General features: G+C 46.9%; 1 protein-coding gene across 1 annotated transcript; it reads left to right on the forward strand.

Annotated features, from left to right (window-relative positions):
• The first annotated feature begins 503 nt into the window (after window positions 1-503).
• On the forward strand, window positions 504-18,941 carry CCDC113 (coiled-coil domain containing 113). Its single transcript, XM_056862260.1, has 9 exons — window positions 504-649; window positions 5,680-5,809; window positions 6,672-6,833; window positions 8,384-8,539; window positions 9,969-10,049; window positions 12,662-12,817; window positions 14,162-14,269; window positions 15,836-15,991; window positions 18,836-18,941. Exons 1-9 carry the CDS (start codon window positions 504-506, stop codon window positions 18,926-18,928), a joined length of 1,188 nt encoding a protein of 395 aa, XP_056718238.1. The 3' UTR covers window positions 18,929-18,941.
• The last annotated feature ends 179 nt before the right edge of the window (window positions 18,942-19,120 follow it).

Raw genomic sequence — 19,120 nt, forward strand, 5'->3', positions numbered from 1 at the left:
TCGCTGGTTCACTCGCCGCCGCAGCGGACCCGGAAAAGGAGGCGGCGGCGGCGGCCTTGGCCTCAGCGGCGGCGGCGACACGCCTCCCGGCCCAGCCCCGCTCGGCAAGAGAGGCAGCCGCTCAGGCCGGTGCGGGCCTGCCGCCACAGCGTCCCCTGCAGCGCCGGCGGATTCCTGCAGGCTGCGCGCGCAGCCGACCCACTCGTACGGACGCCCCATCCGCGAGCTGGAACAGCGGCTCCTTCCAGCGTCAAAAAAAAAAAAAAAAAGACTCCTCCGGCCTGCGCGCGCAACCAACTCACCCACCCTTTCAGCGCCGGGGGGGCGGCTCCGGATTGCGCGCGCAACCGACCCTCCGCGCGCTCACCGGCCGGCGCCATGGCAACGCTTCGATTGGCCGTTCCCATCGGACCCTTCTCCGCGTCGCTTCCACCACCTCCCGAACGTCTGAACGCGCCAGACGCGTGACGGAAACGGGCGCCCTCCGAAGGCGCGCATGAAAGATGGATGTCCGCCCGACAACGACGGACGACGAGTCGGAGCGCGGAAGCGTCCACACGTGGGAGTCGAAGGAGTTGGGCGAGGACCTCCAGCACGACTTGGCCCCGCTCTCCCTGCCCGAGCTCCGCAGTGTGGTGCAAGAGCTGAGGTGGGCGGCGGAGGGGGGGGTGTTATTGACTTCCATGCCAACAAAAAGGTTCAGCTGTCCATTTCCAACGTGTTGCACTAGGACTCTGCCCAAGGAAAGTTACTGGGCGACCTTGGGCCAGTCGCACGACTCTCAGCCCAGCCTACCTCATAGGGTTGTTGTGAGGATACAATTGAGGACAATGTAAGAATCTTTGGGTCCCTTCACCTGTATAGCCCAGGCTAGCCCGATCTCGGAAACGAAGCAGAGTCACTCCTGGTTAGTATTGGGATGGGAGACCACCAAGGAATAAGACAATGGCAAACCACCTCTGTTACGTCTCTTGCCTTGAAAACCCCATAAAGTGTCGCCATAAGTCAGCTGCAACTGGACGGCACTTTGTGCACTTACAAATGAGTCAATAGTAGTAGAAAAGAGCAAGAGTCCAGTAGCACCTGAAAGACTAACAAAAATGTTTTCTGGCAGGGTATGAGCTTTCGTGAGCCACAGCTCACTTCTTCAGATCTGAAGAAGTGAGCTGTGGCTCACGAAAGCTCATACCCTGCCAGAAAACATTTTTGTTAGTCTTTCAGGTGCTACTGGACTCTTGCTCTTTTCTGCCACTGCAGACAGACTAACACGGCGACCCACTGTAAATGAGTCAATAGTAAGTTTTTTAAATCCACACATTCTAAAGGGACGGGACATTTTTCTCCAAGTCTGTTGGCCCTGGCTATTGGGCACCTCTGCTTCTGGCTAGCTAGTACATTCTTACCTCTCTTGCTCTCTCCAGTACACTTCCTTCCGCTCATTTAGTTTTGTTTATTATATTTTTAACCTGCCCTATCCCAACCAAGGCCAGGCTCAGGTTGGCTTACATTAGTTAAAATACACTGTTATAACACGCTGTTCTCTATCTACCACGTTTATCTCCCACCTGCGCACTGTTACCTCCTATCTCTCTCTGTTTGTATGATGCATCTTACCCACCTGTCACACATGGCTCTCCCTTTCCCCGTTGTATTCTCAAAACAACCGTGTGAGGTAGCTGAGGTGGAGGGAGAGTGACTAGTCCAGGATCACCCACCAACCTTCATAGTAAAGTGGGGATTTCAACCTGGGTGCTCCTGATCCCAGTTTTAACCATTACTGCACACTGGGTTCCTCAATATGTTTCCAGCTTACTTAGAGAGAGCAGCATCACGCTGGGATGTATTGGAAGTGCGGGGGAATGTTCTGGCAACTAGGGCAATTTCCATATTGCATACAACTGCTGAGGAAGAAAGTCATGGCTCAGTAATTAAGGGAAAGTGTCCCTTTATACAGAGACAAAGTTGTGAAACTTAGCTGAAATGTGGTACTGGCTAAGGCAAACGCAACTTGGCACACTTACTCTCATTTAAGCAGAGTTACCTGTGTCTCTTCTTTGGACAGGTTGAAGAAGAGTTGGTTTTTCTATGCCGACTTTCTCTACCACTTAAGGGAGACTCAAACCAGCTTACAATCACCTTCCCTTCCCTTCCTCACAACAGATACCCTGTGAGGTAGGTGGGGCTGAGAGAGCTCTAAAGAGCTGTGACTAGCCTAATGTCTGGCTTTGTGTGTAGGAGTGGGGAAAACAACCCAGTTCACCAGATTAACATCCACCGTTCTTGTGGAGGAGTGAGGAATCTAACCTGGTTCTCTAGAAGATTAGAGTCCATCACTCCAAACCACCGCTCTTAACCACTACACCACGCTGGTAACTGCTCGGGTGCTGGGTGACTTCAGAGTGTCAAGGGCCAGTTCTTTTTGCCTCAGCCAGCATCATTTTAAATCAGACTTGAGTCACAGAATTCCTTGTTTTTCAAAAAAGAAATTTGTTGGGTTCCATGAGCCATTCAGGAATGGGAGCTAAATGGTTGGAATTCATACTGTGCTTTATACTGGTTGGAATTCATACTGTGCTTTGAGGTGGTGTGAGCAACTTTGACCTTCAGTGTTAGAAGGAGGTCCACTTTATTACCTTCATAATTTCTCCCAGAAATGCTGCAGGCATATAATGAAGTCCAGGCATGTACTTATCAGAGTAGGTCACTACAAGCCTGGTTTATAATCCATCACTGCTATCGCAGACTGCAAAACAAGTGAATCCCTGGCAGAGATATCAAAACTGATTCAGAGCCGATTGCTTGAAAAGACAAATTACAAAAAGGCAAGGATTAAGTCAGGCCTTGACAGATTTTCTTTTTGCTTTCAGAGCCAGCCCACAATTCATTGCTGAAAATACTAGGCACCCCCATGAAATTTGTGGGCGTTGTGGCACCCCGGCTCTTGGGATCTGTCATTAAGTATTGGTGCCAAGACTGGCATCCTTATCTATGCCAGCAGACTCTCGGGATCCTTTGCCAATCAGAGCTGACAATACTGGGGCTGTCTAGACGGACTAGTTGGTCTGACTTTCATATGATCTTGATATGACCAAGCACTAGAAAACACTTATGCATTTTACATATAAGGAACAGAGAGAGGCACTTGAAGCGAATTCTCCCATACACACTGACACAAGCAGACACACAGCGTCCATCTCACTACACAGCGTGGTGTCGTGGTTAAGAGCGGAGGTTTGGAGCGGTGGACTCTGATCTGGAGAACCAGGTTTGATTCCCCACTCCTCCACATGAGCGGCGGAGGCTAATCTGGTGAAGTAAATTTGTTTCCTCTCTCCTACACATGAAGCCAGCTGGGTGACCTTGGGCAAGTTACAGCTTTGTTAGAGCTCTCTCAGCCCCACCTACCTCACAGGGTGTCTGTTGTGGGGAAGGGAAGGTGATTGTAAGCCAGTTTGAGTCTCCCTTTAAGTGATAAAGTTGGCATATAAAAACCAACTCTTCTTCCTCCTCCGTCTCGTACACATATGTAGTTGTCATGCACACACCTCATCTGTTCTCGAATACAGTAGCGCCACACTGGTACTCAATACACAAACAGCAGCCGCGTCCTGTTCCTTTCACAAAGAAAGGCATAACAGCACCTCTCCTTCCCTCTGTCTCACAATCATAAGCATGCACTGGCTGCCAGTGATGGCCATTTTACTCTTAGGCGGCAGGCTCTACTCTGCTTCCATCTGGGGCACAGCTGGCCCATACTTTACTTCCCATTGATTAAAATGGGGATGTTGAAACCTCATCTTTATATAATGAGAATATATAAATAATGAGATTATATAATGAGAATAATATAATGAGAATGCAGAGCAGGTTTCCACCAAGCCAGTGAAAGAGAGCTCTTATGTGACATACTTACAATTTTAACATTATCTAAATCATCAAAATGAGTACCCAGCTTGGTGGGGGTAAAGGGAAGATGACTTGGGAAGGCACTGGCAAACCACCCCGTAAACAAAGTCTACCTAGTAAATGTCGAGATGTGACATCACCCCATGGGTCAGGAATGACCCAGTGCTTGCACAGGGGACCTTTACCTTTTTAAATCATCGAGAGGAGAAAAAAAGGATGCCACAAAAGAGATCCTCACTGATTGATAGGGTTGCCAGGTCTCTCTTTGCCACCGGCGGGAGGTTTTTGGGGCGGAGCCTGAAGAGGGAAGGGTTTGGGGAGGGAAGGGACTTCAATGCTATAGAGTCCAATTGCCAAAGTGGCCATTTTCTCCAGGTGAACTGATCTCTATTGGCTAGAGGTCAGTTGTAATAGCAAGAGATCTCCAGCTAGTACCTGGATGCTGGCAACCCTACTGATTGAAGCAAAACAAGAATTCACAACAAATGTTACATCCTGTTTTTAATTGTTATACCAATTATAATTATAGATTAATGTAAACCATTCTCCTTGTGCTTTTTATGTACTGACTGAAAACTGAAAAACAAATATTACATCTGCGTGGCAAGTCCTTGTTTCAGGGATTGGAAGGGAAAAATCTGTGGCCCCATTCTGTATCCTGGCCTAGACAAAAGTACACTGAGGAAGGCTCTTATGTTTAAATATTTCAAAGATGGAGAAAAATCAGGGGAAGGCCTTGCCATTTTTAGTATTTCTCTAAAACCATTTAGGGGATTTAAAGGAACATCCTAGTGAACCCAGGTAAAATTTATATCCTACATTACTAGCCCGAATGTGCTCCCAAAGCTGTTATGGTATAATGGCTGCACTAAGGAGGTCCCCGTGGCCAGTGGCGGACTGGCCAGGGTGTCAGCTTGCCCAATGGCAAGTGGGCCCTGTGGGCCCCTGATGAAGTGGGACCCCTTAAAAATTATACAATATGTTAAAAATGTTAATGACCTTTTACTAGTTTGAAAATATAATTGATTTATTTAAAATTATTTATTTAAAATTTAAAAAATAATTTAAAAATTCAGTTATAACAATCTGTATTTACATTTAGTATCTACTGTATACTACCAGTAATATGTACAATATGTGTACACTGTAATTACTAAAAAAATTATTTCACAAAAATTTTAATTGTACCTTTTTTCCACTTATGTATTTTTTGAACATTTTATTTATTTCTTCAAAAAATTAAATGATAGCCTTATAGTTGTGGGTGGGCCCCCTTTGTCTCCTGGCAACCAATATTTTTAGACCCAGTCCACCACTGCCCGTGGTACAGAGTGGTAAGCTGCAGTACTGCAGTCCAAGCTCTGCTCACGACCTGAGTTCAATCCCGATGGAAGTCGGTTTCAAGTAGCTGGCTCAAGGATGACTCAGCCGTCCATCCTTCCGAGGTCGGTAAAATGAGGACCCAGCTTACCGGGGGTAAAGTGTAGACGACTGGGGAAGGCACTGGCAAACCACCCCGTAAACAAAGTCTGCCTAGTAAATGTCGGGATGTGACATCACCCCATGGGTCAATAATGACCCGGTGCTTGCACAGGGGACTACCTTTACCCTAAGGAGCGGAATACCTTGGAAGGCATTGTGTGTGCCACTTGAGGATTTTTGAACACCATTGGCATCCCTCTGGTTTGAACCACAGAGCACTCATGTATCTGTAAAATCACACAATGTATACAGACAGCTAAGTTCTTCACATAAACTGTCATTTCCTTTCAGCCATGCCAATGCCACGCTCAAACTGGAGGCAGCCATGTTTGAGAAATTTTTCAGTCGGATGGAGCCAAGGGAAAGCCACTTGGTGCAGGAAAGACGTGGCTCTTCACTGGATTCAGAGCAAGCACCATTTGTAAGCAACAGGGTTGTTTGGCAGGGATTGATATTCCTATTATTGTAACACAGGATTTTTGTAGCTTTGAGGGTGGTTACTAAATGGATCTTGCTGCTTTTCTCCCCGATCTCTGCAAAGCTGCAGGTCTGACTCATGCATGCTCATCTTGCTTTGGTTCCCCACCCCCCGCACCCAATTCTGAGATTGTCTGTTTAACTCCATCCATTTAATCCTGAAATATTTTATTCACTCTCTCAGTTTGGTTACAGTGGTCATCATTTCACCTAATATTTTTTTCAGTTCCTTCCCAGAATCAAAATCATTAGAGACATTTCTCTTAGCTCCTAATTTGCACTGTATGATTATTTCTTGTTTCCCAGAGAATCTGGAAATAGTAAGAAACAAGAGAAAAGCATACAGGCTGTTTGCAATTAGCAGCCGATCATGTGCTCTTATTGCTGCCTTAACATCTGCATTTTACGCAGCTAGCTGTCAGTCAGTCATATCAATCTATTTGTCCTTTCTTCAATGCGCTAATGGTGGCATATATGGTTCTTCATACCCCATTTTTTTCCCTTATGCCAATCCAGCCCAGGATCTAAGAATGAGATGGGCCCAAGGTCACCCAATGGGCTTAGCTGAGTGGAGATTTGAACCTAAGTTCTCCCAATGCCAGTCCAACACATTAACTAGTTCACCTCCTCTGATACTACCAAGTCATCATTGCATCCAGTCAACCACAAGTCCTGTCCAACACCTCTTAATGACCCTTTAACGTCCAACCACAAAAGCCTCAAAATGACATTGTTCAGCAAGCGCATTCTGTGTGACTTCGGCACTAGACCTTTATGCTGTTCCTTGCTTTCCTTTTGGATTGCAGCCACGCAGCAGGCGCAAATCTAAATCCCGCATAACAGCAGATCGACTGGTGTGCTTGACCGTGGAGCAGAAGTGCGACTTAGCACAACGGGAGCTGGAGGAGGCCAAGGATGACATTCAGCGAATGAAGGAGAACTCAGAACGGATTTTGCAAAACTACCTGGTATAGCTGTCTGTGTGCATTTGGGTTGTACTATATTCCTCTTTATTCTGTCTTCACTTGAGGGCAGATGCACTAACATCAGGGGTTTGCCATTTCTGGCCACGCAGCTGCTGCTGTGTCTGATGAGGCAGGCTCGGTACCAATGGAGCTTAAGGCCAGAAAAGAGCTTCAGTTAACTGAGCTTGTAGATAGTCTTTATATATTTTTCCCTTTCAAGTAAGCATGACTTATAAAAACACATTAAAAGGTAAGGCTTTGAAAGTCCCTTATTTTTTTCTGGGATTTAGTACTCATCCTTTGAATCCACAAACACAGAGAGGGAAGAGTTTTAGGCAGCCATTCATGGACACTGAAAGGCACTGCTGTCTTCATTCTGGAAAGGATGTGTCATTTCAAAGATCCAGTCGATGGCTATTGATCGGGGAGTCGCGTGGCTTCTCGCAGCGTGCCAAACAGTCTCCTTCAGGAAGTCAACAAGATTAGCTTTGACATTATTATCCAAGCTGCTGGGTGGTTTTGCTCTTCTTTTTTATATGTTAAAGTAGATCAGAATACCTGTTAGTGCTGACAGAAAAGGGCTCCTTTTGGGGTACGTGGACCTAGAAACAGTATCTGCAGATTCTTTCTTTCTTTCTTTCTTTCTTTCTTTCTTTCTTTCTTTCTTTCTTTCTTTCTTTCTTTCTTTCTTTCTTTCTTTCTTTCTTTCTTTCTTTCTTTCTTCCTGCCATGTTGACAGAGGCTGCAGTCCTAAGAATGCTTTTTAGGGTAAGCCCCATTGAATGAAATGGGACTGACTTTTGAGACCTGCTTGGGACGCTCCCATAGAAACAGCACCCATAAAGTTAACCACTGTTTAATGATGCTTGTACTGTTGCTTGCTCACACAAACTCCCAGAAGAAGAACCTGGGCGACCCCAGTATTTAATAAGTTTCCTGCCTTTCAATCTGGCCTTCTTACTGCCCCTTGTATCGCCTGTGGGCCGTCAGCTCCATGATCATGGGCAAGATTACAGGGCTGACTGAAAGGTGATTAACATTGGCATCCTAAACAGCATTATGCCCTTCTAAGTTCACTGAAGGAACTTAGGTCACCGGTGGCACAGATAAATACTGGCTTTCTCCATCTGCTTCTTTAAATCAGAGGTAGAGATGACTGTAAATAGGTGCCACTGTATTGGCACACTATATCAAGAGCCAGCATGGCGTAGTGGTTAAGAGTGGTGGACTCTAATCTGGAGAACCACTTCTACACATGAAGCCTGCTGGGTGACTTTGGGCTAGTCACAGCTCTCTTAGAGCTTTCTCAGCCCCACCTACCTCACAGGGTGTCTGTTGTAGGGAGAGGAAGAGAAGAAGATTGTAAGCTGGTTTGATTCTCCTTAAAAGGTAGAGAAAACCAGCATATAAGAATCAGCTCTTCTTCTTCTATATGCGTCCAAGAGCTGCTTGCTTCTGGCTCAGCTTCCTGATCCATGTGATTGTAGCTTCTCCCAAGAAAATGAGCAAAAAGTGATATGTTGGTATTTAACAATGTGATTTGAATTCTGCAGGCCGTCCTGGAAGAAACAGACATTCGCATAGTTGACATCAAGAAAGCCATAGTAGACTTTGAAAGAGACATAGTCAAAACTATAACCAAGAAGAAAGGAAGTGTCATAGCTTCCGATAAGGTGCTGAGATACATGGAAGAGAAGATCCGCTCCAGGGTCAGTGGAATAATTTGGCTTTCCCCCACCTCATTTTTCTCTCATAAATGGTTCCATTGATGTCTGTGAGGTGGAGACAGGCAAAACCCTCTTGCAGCCATCGGGTTACTGTTAAACTAGGGCCGTCTTGGTACTCAGAAATGGGGTGCGGACCTGAGAGGAAAGGGATGGAATTGGCCTCCCCCTCTTTTGAAGGGTGGGAGCTCGTAGAGTTAGTCGCAATCACCTAACTTCCAAATCACCTCAGATCTTGAGCTAGAAAATGCACTGACGGATTGCCAGGGTCCAGTAGCTCAGACCTATGACATCTGGATGAGCAGTGCCGAGGAGATAGGCCCTAACACTTTATTTTGTTGTAAATTTAAGATGGAGAGGAGCTTTTCTGCATCTGTAGACGGGTGGTGGTTTTCAGTTGAATGCTGGAAATTTAGGTTACGTGCAAAGCTGATCTTTTTCTGTTTCTGTGAGCAGCTTTGAAAGGTTTTCAAGGCCCCTTCCCCACCTGTGTTCAAACAGCCTCTGGCTGGAAGATATTAACCAACAAGGAAGTTTCTTGCAGTTTCTGGTGCAAAGTCCTTTCCCATCAAGGTGTGAAATTAAAATTTGAGCTGGGGCCTTTTAAGTTGTGGCCCCTTCAGGATACTACTTCTCAATACTTAGCATTTTGCTTAAACTTGCCTTGGAAGTGTAGTTGATTTGGTTCTTGCCATATCTTTTTGAGAACGTGAGGGGACGGAGGCCTCAGAGGCAAAAAAAAAAACGGAAAATTGTCTTTACTGTTACGTAATTAAATGTTTAATTGGTAGGGTCAAATGCTCTTTAATCATTGTTTGTTGGCTATATAGGCTTAACATGGATTTATTTTATTTATATGAGGCAATATCAGTAATTGTTATGTTCAATAACCAATGGGCTCTTTGGACAGTCCTTGCATGAGAGAAAGTGTAATTTAATTTCTTTATATCTAATAGCCAAGGTTTAGCCCAATGCAGATCAAAAAATCTGCACAGCAGGACCAGCCACAGTTGTGTGTGTTAAGTGCCATCAAGACGCTTCCGACTCATGGCAGAATCAATGAATCAGTGTCTTCCAGAATGTCCTATCTTTGACAGCCTTGCTCAGATCTTGCAAATTGAAAGCTGTGGCTTCCTTTATTGAGTCAATCCATCTCTTGGTGGGTCTTCCCCAGCTACAGTTCTACAAATCCCGGGAGTGCCGAGGTGTGCAGAAAAATATATGTCTAAAAGGGACAGGGGGTTGATAGTGCCTCAAATGATAAGTGCAATATCTGCAGGTGTTGTTAAACAGGCCTGTGGAGTTTGAGTGTCATTTGGGGCGGGAACCCAAAATGTTATGCAAAAATCTGTCCCGCAGTCAACCTGCACCTGCAAGTACTGAGAGAGGGTTTCAGTGACTTTTCTTTTTTCAGGATGTCCTGAAGGAGAAGATCCGCTTGAAAAACGATTCCATGAAAGTCCAGAAGAAGAAAATGCAGCTGCAGCTCAAGCAGGTATAAATGCACCTGTTATGTGATGCTTTGGAAAGTGCGGCTTGACAGGTCTGACCAAGTTATGGAATCCTACCATGAATGTGCCATTGTTGTGGCTCAGTGGCTCAATGGTACAGCATCTGCTTGGCATGCAGAAGGTCCCTGGTTCAATCCCCGGCATCTCCAGTTAAAGAGACTAGGCATGTAGGTGATGTGAAAGACCCCTGTCTGAGACCCTGGAGAGCCGCTGCCAGTCTGAGTAGGCAATACTGACTTTGATGGACCAAGGGTCTGATTCAGTATAAGGCAGCTTCATGTGCGTTCATGGGTTTTATTTTAATGTTTCGTTAATTAAGACCGTCTCTGTAACTGGGGCATTGGAATTATCACCTTAGAAGAAGCCAAAGTCGTTGGTTCTAAGTGTGCCAGGGGGTACCAGAAGTAAAGAGAAGGTTCTGTGCTCAGATGACTCAGGCAAATAAGCCAAGACACAGTAACAGGGAATGGCAACATCTGCAAGAGTTTCCAGCCAATATGCTCTGGGGGAAAATCCCTTCCCAACCGCAAATGTGACAATTGACCCCAAACAGATTTTATCAGATACTTTAGTGTCTGATAGTAGTGCCAGTTTGATGAAGGGAACCTCCACGTTCAGAAGTAGTAAACCTCTGAATCCCAGTGCTAGGAGGCCTCTGTGCGCTGTTTGTTGGCTCTCCAGAGTAACTGGTTGGCCACGGTGGTCGGCCTGTGTGTGAGACAGATTCTGGACTAGATGGACCTCTGGTCTGATCCAGCTGGTCTCTTATGTTCTTATGACACAGTCGATAGAGTGCCCAACAAGGTCCATAGGGAATCCGAGTTCCAGTCCCCACTCAGCCAGCCATGAATTTCACTGGGAGACCTGGGGTCAGTAATTCTTTCCCACTTAAACTTGCCTCACTGGGCTACAGTGAGGATAAAAATGGGGGGTGGGTGGGATAGTGAGCTCATTGCAGGGAGGGTGAGATAAAATGTGGTAGGTGGGAGAAAAACTGTTCAGCAGACACTACCTCTGAGCCACAGTGATGTACAGCTCAGGCATCGGCTGTGAAGTTACAGAATATGTTGTGCTTGCATCTTGCTGTGTAGGTTCCCATCACTTCTCATGGCCAAGGGTCCCATCTAGTACAGGTGACCCTGGGAGGCTCTAGCAAAGGAGGCAGGAGTGTGTAGAGTGCTTTTTGGTCTTCATCTTGCACATCAGCAGCAAGAAGAGAGAGCCAGCTTGGTGTAGTGGTTAAGAGCGGTGGTTTGGAGCGGTGGACTCTGATCTGGAGAACCGGGTTTGATTCCCCTCCTCCACATGAGTGGCGGAGGCTCATCTGGTGAACTGAATTTGTTTCCCCACTCCTACACACGAAGCCATTTGGGTGACCGTAGTCACAGCTCTCTTACAGCTCTCTCAGCCCCACCTACCTCACAGGGTGTCTGTTGTGGGAAGGGGAAGGGAAGGTGATTGTAAGCCGGTTTGATTCTTCCTTAAGTGGTAAAGAAAGTCGTCATATAAAAGCCAACTTTTCCTCCTCTTCTTTTTATACCTTGCCAAGGCCACCAGGGGCTCAGCAGATCCAAGTCCGATACATCCCACTGAGCCATTCCTGGCTCCTTCAATTTCCCCTGACTGTCAGTATTCTCATGGCACCTTTTCCACGAAGTGAGTGTCGCAGAGATTCTAATGGATCATGCCTATGACCCGAGTATTGCATAGCTGCTTCCCAAAACCAGGCTGCCACCTCCAAGATGTTCCCCCCTCAGCTGGATATTGCCGTATTCCCTCCCAACAGCTGAGATGCATATTTTTCCTGAATCAAACCTGGAAGACATTTTTTACTCTTCCATCTAAAAATTATTACTTTCAGATTGTGCTGAGAGGTTTTTTTTTTTTAATTGCCCGTCTTCTGTGTTACTGCAGTCACTGTTCTGAGCTTAACTCCCAGATGGAAAGAGGCAAGGTCAGAGTAGTGACTCATACAGAGGCACAACAAGCACCCTCCTCTGATGGGTGATCCAGAAAAGATTGCTTCAATCATTCCTCATGTAGAAATGGGGCAGAATTACCCATCAGGGGAAAGTCGATTGGAAGCAAGCAAGCACAGAGATGCAGCGGGCCAGCTTCCTCTTAGGGGTGGGGACTTTGGCCTCTCAGTAGCTTCGGTTAATTTCCTTATTATAGTATACCTCGTTTGCCTGGACAATTGGTTTTGGATTTACTTCATTATGGTAGTAGTAGTAAGAAAATTAAGCTGTGGCCTACTTCTCAACACTTTGGGATCATTTTCTGATCGCCAGTCTAAACGGCTCCAGTCCTCTCTGCCTCTATGTGTTTGTTGATCCAAAGCATTGCGTTTCCTCTTGTTTTTGCTGAACTAAGTTACTTGTTCTTCAGTCTCTTCTGCCGAGACAGGGTGACAAAGTAAAACACAGCAGAACTGCGGCTTGTCAAGTCTGTAGTTTGTGTTCCAGGGGTCTGGGGTTTCCTGTAGCCTGCATTAAACAGGCCCCAAAGTCCTTAAAGGGCTTGTTTAAGAGGCAGAGGCCTGCTGGTACTTGGCTTGCTCAGTCAGTGACCGTCAGTATTCTTGGTTGTTTTGCAGAAGGAAGAGCTTGGGGAGGCACTTCACGAGGTTGATTTCCAGCAGCTGAAGATTGAGAACGCCCAGTTCCTGGAGAAAATTGAGGAGCGGAACCAGGACCTACTGCGGCAGAAGATGACTGCGGGCAACGCCCTCCAGATCCTCAGCTGCTACAAAGTAAACTGAACTGAGATTTCAGCTCACTCCTGCCCTCTGGCTCTAGAGACCCAGCTTAAGATGACAGCTGGAAGAATCCCCCCCCACACACACACACACCCAAATCAGAGGCTTCCATCTGCACCAAACATTAGGGGTGTAGCCATGAGCTCTGCTCTACTGCCAGCCAAGGAACAGCCCTTCATCCCTCAGTGTTTGGAGCCGCTGTCTCTCCAGCTGTATTCTGTACTTTCTTCTGGCTGCCAGGGTTGCTCCCTGAAGGAGCATAGCCATGGGCCCCAGGGGCCTTCAAGAGCTGTTAGGCATGTATAGTGGTCCTCTGCCTGAGAGCCGGTGTGATGTAGTGGTTAGAGTGTTAGACAAGGATCTGGGAAACCCAGGTTCAAATTCTGACTCTGCCATGGAAGCTTGCTGGGTGACCTTGGGCCAGTCACATGGTCTTAGCCCTAACCTACTTCATAAGGCCTGGGAGGCAGGACCAGTTCAATAATGAGGAGAAAATGGAGGTGCCTCCCCTCCTTTTGCACTGGTCCTGTCTCTCAGACTTTCTTCCATCACTGATTCCAGAGTTGGTTTTGCTTCCTGAACTTTCCCCTACTGCTGACATGGTACTGCTTTTTGGTGTAGGTGGTCGTTGCACGGTAAGCCAGATGCGAAGATCAGGGGTTTCCAGTTCCTTCCATTCTTATGTAGCAGAGAGGACTGCACCAGATGTAGTTTTTCTCCCTCCTTGATGACTAGCTGAAAATGCTGTAACACCCTCTTAAGTACAGCTGCTAAAGGATGAAATTATGCATGGTTTGGAGAGAGTGGACAGGGAGAAATTTTTCTCCCTCTCCCATAATACTAGAACGCGGGGTCATCTGTTGAAGCTAGAGGGTGACAGATTCAAAACAGATAAAAGGAAGTATTTTTTCACACAACGCATAGTTATATTGTGGAACTCTCTGCCCCAGGATGTGATGGCTGCCAACTTGGAAGGCTTTAAGAGGGGAGTGGATATATTCATGGAGGAAAGGGGTATTCATGGCTATTAGTTAAAATGGATACTAGTCATGCTGCATGCCTATTCTCTCTAGTATCAGAGGAGCATGCGGTGGAACACAGGCAGGATGGTGCTGCTGCACTCGTCTTGTTAGTGGCTTCCTAGAGGCACCTGGTTGGCCACTGGGTGAACAGAGTGTTGGACTTGATGGGCCTTGGTCTGACCCAGCAGGGCCTTTCTTATGTTCTTATGACCCCTTTGCATATGATCTGGGGACATTATTGATTTCTATGAAAGCTCAGCAAGGATCCCCTGGTTCAGAATTTCCCTTCTGCTCAATTCATGTTGTTGTATTTCAGAGGAAGCTACACACCGCGATGGCAATGGCTGCCCGCTTGGTGAAAGACATCAATCAGAGAAAGGAGTCATTGGAAAAAATTGAGCGGGAATTCATCGTTGTCGAGGAGGTAGGAACCAAGGCAGGCATGTGTGATGTCAAGCCAGTTCTCAGATTTTTGGGGATATCTCTTAATCGATACTAAGGGAAGTAGCCCTGTATTTAAAAGTCTAGACAGAGGTGCCCAGAGCAAGACTCGCTGCCTGGCAAGCTCCTGCTTCCAACTCAGTCTCGTGCTGGTTTACAGCAGCAGCAGTTTGAGCTCCATGAGGTTGTGCATCCACGTGCCAGCTGCATTCTTCAGACCTTCTCCTTGTGGAGACCTCCCTTAGGACTTTCCATACAGCAACAGCCGGGTCACAGGCTTTTCCTGTGGGTCGCCCAGCCCCTTGGAGTGGCCTTCCCTCATTTCATTAGATAGTTTACTCCAGAGAGCATCTGGTGGAGGGTAAGCTGTTTTGGCAGATTTGACCGCGTTCCTTTTTTGTTTCATGTGTTCTTGATTCCGTGTTATTTTATTAATGTTATTTTTAACTCTGTGCTTTTAAATCTGTAATCTGTGCTTTTTAATTCAATGTATTTTTAATCTGTGCACTTTTAAAAAGTCTTGTTAACTAAGACTGTTGTGTTTTGTGTCCCTGAAACCTGGTGTTGCATTGGGTTACCAGCTTTGATTCTGAAGAGATAAGGTGGAATATAAATGTTCTAAATACATAAATATATGAGAAGTACAGATTTGCAAGTGTGATTAGCATCCAGTTCACTGGCTTAATGTTTGTTTGCATTTTGCTGTTTCCAGACGTTTATCTGGCCCTTACTTGGTCAGAGTATACATCAAACATGTTCTAGTAGAAAAATTACTAAAGTGAAACCTTGGCATTGCCTAGAACAACTTTGAACATATGAAGCTACCTTATACTGAATCAGATCCTTGGTCCATCAAAGTCAGTATTGTCTACTCAGACCAGCAGCAGCTCTCCAGGGTCTCAGGCAGAGGTCTTTCACATCACCTACTTGCCTAGTCCCTTTAACTGGAGATGCCGGGGATTGAACCTGGGACCTTCTGCATGCCAAGCAGATGCTCTACCATTAAGCCACTGCCCCTCCCCAATTTTGCTTGCTTACTGGCCTCACCAGGAAATCAAAATATTAGAGTTGGTGTACGTTAACTTTCCTGTTCATCACGTTTGCAAAAAGCTCTGTGGAGATGGTTTCAACCCAAGAGGGAATCAGAAGGTAAGCGACAGAGACTCCTTTAGGAAAAGGTCAACAGAGGGAGCAGATGCCCAGTTGACTCCTTTGGGTTGTGCATTCTGAATAAGAAGCCATGTCTTTCCACACCCTAAGCAGAGGATGGGTTACTGCTCAGGGGTCAACAAAGTGCAGTGTTGAGCACTAGCTGAAGGAGGCCAACCAGTTTTCAGCTGTAGGCTCTTTCCCCTAAGGAAGGAACCCACCTGAGAGCCAAACTTATCAGATCGTCTTCCATTTTTCTGTTTGCTGTAAAAGGGAGATTATGGTTCTGCTCCTCCTGCAAGCATTTTCCCAACCTCAGTTACGCATGCCCCAAAGCTGCTGTTAAAATGCAGGCGCCAAAGCAAGAGCTTTGGGTCGAAGCCATTTTGTTCTCTCTCAGGAGCGGACGAAGGCGGAGATCTTAAATAAAAGACTGAGGAAACATCTAGCCTACTACAAAGTGCCTCCTGTCCTCGATTATGTCCATGAGAAGATAGCAGTCCATGAGATGGAAAAGACCATCAAGATTTGGGAGAGGAAGGTGGAAATTGCACAGGTATGGTTATCCAGCCACGAGGTTGTTGCTTTCAAAAACATAGCCAAATCACAGCTAACCACAACATTACTATGCCTCCGTCCTGTCTCTGGTACTGATGTCCAATGTAACTGAGTGTCACTGTGCTGATAGTTGAAGAGGGGCAAAGTTCCGTATCGGGAAAAAATACATGCATAGGGAGGGACCACAAGTGGAATCAATGCAGGCATAATGTTGCTAGGATTAAAGTTGTAGGGAATTGAGCAGAGGCAGCACCCCTGCCTTAGAAAGGATGTGCTGCCTTGAGCAGAGGCAGCACATCTTTCCCTCGCTTCCAGGCAAAATTGAACATGCTGGTTTTGATCCGTAAACAGGCCTGCCTCATCCCACTTGAACCTGCCCATCGACAGCTGATGCTCTCCTCTGGCTGGTCCTGCCAGCACCAGAGAAGGGGTCCTGTTCTGTGATAGTTTCCATATTGTGCAGATCTTCCCTAGACATGTTTGCTTTGGAGAGCCAGCGTGGTGTAGTGGTTAAGAGCGGTGGTTTGGAGTGGTGGAGTCCATCGACAGCTGATGCTCTCCTCTGGCTGGTCCTGCCAGCACCAGAGAAGGGGTCCTGTTCTGTGATAGTTTCCATATTGTGCAGATCCTCCCTAGACATGTTTGCTTGGGAGAGCCAGCGTGGTGTAGTGGTTAAGAGCGGTGGTTTGGAGTGGTGGAGTCTGATCTGGAGAACCAGGTTTGACTCCCCACTCCTCCACATGAGCAGCGGAGGCTAATCTGGTGAAGCGGGTTGGTTTCCCCACTCCTCCACATGAAGCCAGCTGGGTGACCTTGGGCTAGTCACAGCTCTCTTAGAGCTCTCTCAGCTCCACCTACCTCACAGGGTGTCTGTTGTGGGGAGGGGAAGGTTGACTGTAAGCCAGTTTGATTCTTCCTTAAGTGGTGGAGAAAGTCGGCATATAAAAACCAACTCCTCTTCTTTGTTGGTGGAAAGTGCCATCAGGTTGCAGCTGGCTCATTTCGAACCCAGTGGGGTTTTCAGAGCAAGAGATGAGCAGAGGTGGTTTGTTATTGCCTGCCTCCATCTAGCAACTCTGGACTTCCTTGGGAGTCTCTCATCTAAGTACTAACCGGGGTTGACCCTTCTTAGGTTCCAAGATTTGATTAAACCGGGCTACCCATCCGTGTCGGGCTTGGCGTCTTTACTGTACTGTAAATACCAGGCTACATTCACCCTGTTTACCCGTGCTTGTAATAATACCAAATTTGGATGGTATTCTGTTGATTTCCAGTTTATGCTTTTTACTGCTTTGTCATTTTTAGTTTGCTTTAATAGTATTATTTTATATTAAATTTGTAAGCCTAGTGGTGTTTTTAACAGGAAAGCAAGGGGAGAAGGAACGTTAACCCTATAGGAGCAACTCTGAATATCCCACTGCATTAACTGGGGGATACCATAAGTGTTTGGGACTTCCCACTGTGGCAGCCAGTAATACTGTGATCCTGCTGAATTCAACCCATTTGTGGTTTCTCTCTTGAGGATGGAGGCAGACCCAGCACTGCCGAAGAGAAGAATAATGTGGAACAAAGGCACCAGGCAGACTTAGGCCGTCATGCCAGGGCAACTCTGAAGGCAGGCTTACGGTGACAACTTCTAGGGACGCCCCTATTGCCTTAGCTGAGTTAGAAACCCAGGCCCTGGTCTTTGCTACCTGTGGTCCAGGTGATCTTGGGCTCCTGCTGCTGGGTAGTGTGAGATCTTAAGATTTTCTGGGCCACGTGGGAGAAAAAAGCAACCTGGATCACAACTGCCTGGAGTGGGTTTCTACGTAGGATTTTTTTTTTTTGCCATCAAGTCACAGCTGGCTTATGGCAACCCTGTAGGGTTTTCAAGGCAAGTGATGTTTCAAAGTGGTTTGCCATTGCCTGCCTGCGTGTCACGGCCCTGGTATTCCTTGAAGGTCTCCCATCCAATTACTAGCCAGGGTCAGGGCTGAGTGACTGGCCCATGGTCACCCAGCAAGCTTTCATGGCGTGGGTGGGGATTTGAACCTGAGTTTCCCAGGTCCTAGTCTGACACCTTAACCGCTACATCACACTGGCTCTTTGTTTTCTACATAGAATACTCCTCTTCAAAGCAATTCCAGGAATGCAGCTGCTGAAGGAAAGGTGCTTCCTTTCCCCCACCTCATTGGATTGTTTTTCGAGACAGGGCGTGTTTCTTAGAAGCACCATAGTTGGGCCACCAGTGGCATTCTGTTAATGCTAAGGATCAGTTCGCCACAGGAAGCCAGCACAGTGTAGTGGTTGAAAGGTTGGACTAGGTTCTGGCTGACGCAGGTTCGAATCCTGGCTCTGCCACGGAAGCTTGCTGGGTTACCTTGGGTCAGTCACGCACACTCGGCCAAACCCACCTCACAGAATGGTCGTTGTGAAGATAAAATGGAGGAGAGGAGATCATTGTCAGCTGCTGAGCCCCCACTGCGGAGAAAGGTGAGGTATAAATTAAATAATCAATTAAATGTAAGTGTTGGCTGAGATTCCTGCCCAGTGGATGCTGCCTTCATATTTCACCTTTCGTTTGGTGCGGTGGAGTCTGATTTGGAGAAACGGGTTTGATTCCCCACTCCTCCACATGAGCAGCGGAGGCTAATCTGGTGAACTGGGTTTGTTTCCCCTCTCCTACACACAAAGCCAGCTGGGTGACCTTGGGCTAGTCACTCTCTCTCAGCCTTACCTACCTCACAGGGTGTCTGTTGAGGGGAGGGGAAGGTGATTGTAAGCTGGTTTGATTCTCCCTTACATGGCAGAGAAAGTGGGCATATAAAAACCAACTCTTCTTCTTCTTTGTGTTCTGCAGATGGCCTTGCTGAGCTACCGTAGCGTTTGGCAGAAGGCGAAGATGGCCAGTCAGCAGCTGCAGGTTCGCCTCCCAGAACAGGTGGCCCACTGACTGTACGATGGGCAAGGAGCGTGGCATTCTGGCATCAAGAAAGCAAGAGCTACCGTGGCACTGCTTATCTCTCCCTGGCCTTCGTTTTGCCTTCTTCCTGACAAGGCCCTCGCACCCAAGCCTCGCGGGGTCCGACATTGTGATTTTCCTTCCTTTTCTGCACTCATACAAGGAGTTATTTGTACAGTTAAC

This window comes from Euleptes europaea, chromosome 17 (assembly GCF_029931775.1).
Source record: "Euleptes europaea isolate rEulEur1 chromosome 17, rEulEur1.hap1, whole genome shotgun sequence".
NCBI lineage: Eukaryota > Metazoa > Chordata > Lepidosauria > Squamata > Sphaerodactylidae > Euleptes > Euleptes europaea.

Excerpts from the sequence above, each read along its gene's own strand:
- CCDC113 (XM_056862260.1), top strand. The coding sequence starts at position 504 with ATGGATGTCCGCCCGACAACGACGGACGACGAGTCGGAGCGCGGAAGC. Across the intron at positions 6,834-8,383 it reads GGATTTTGCAAAACTACCTG|GCCGTCCTGGAAGAAACAGA; the intron begins GTATAGCTGTCT and ends TGAATTCTGCAG. Across the intron at positions 15,992-18,835 it reads GGAAGGTGGAAATTGCACAG|ATGGCCTTGCTGAGCTACCG; the intron begins GTATGGTTATCC and ends TGTGTTCTGCAG.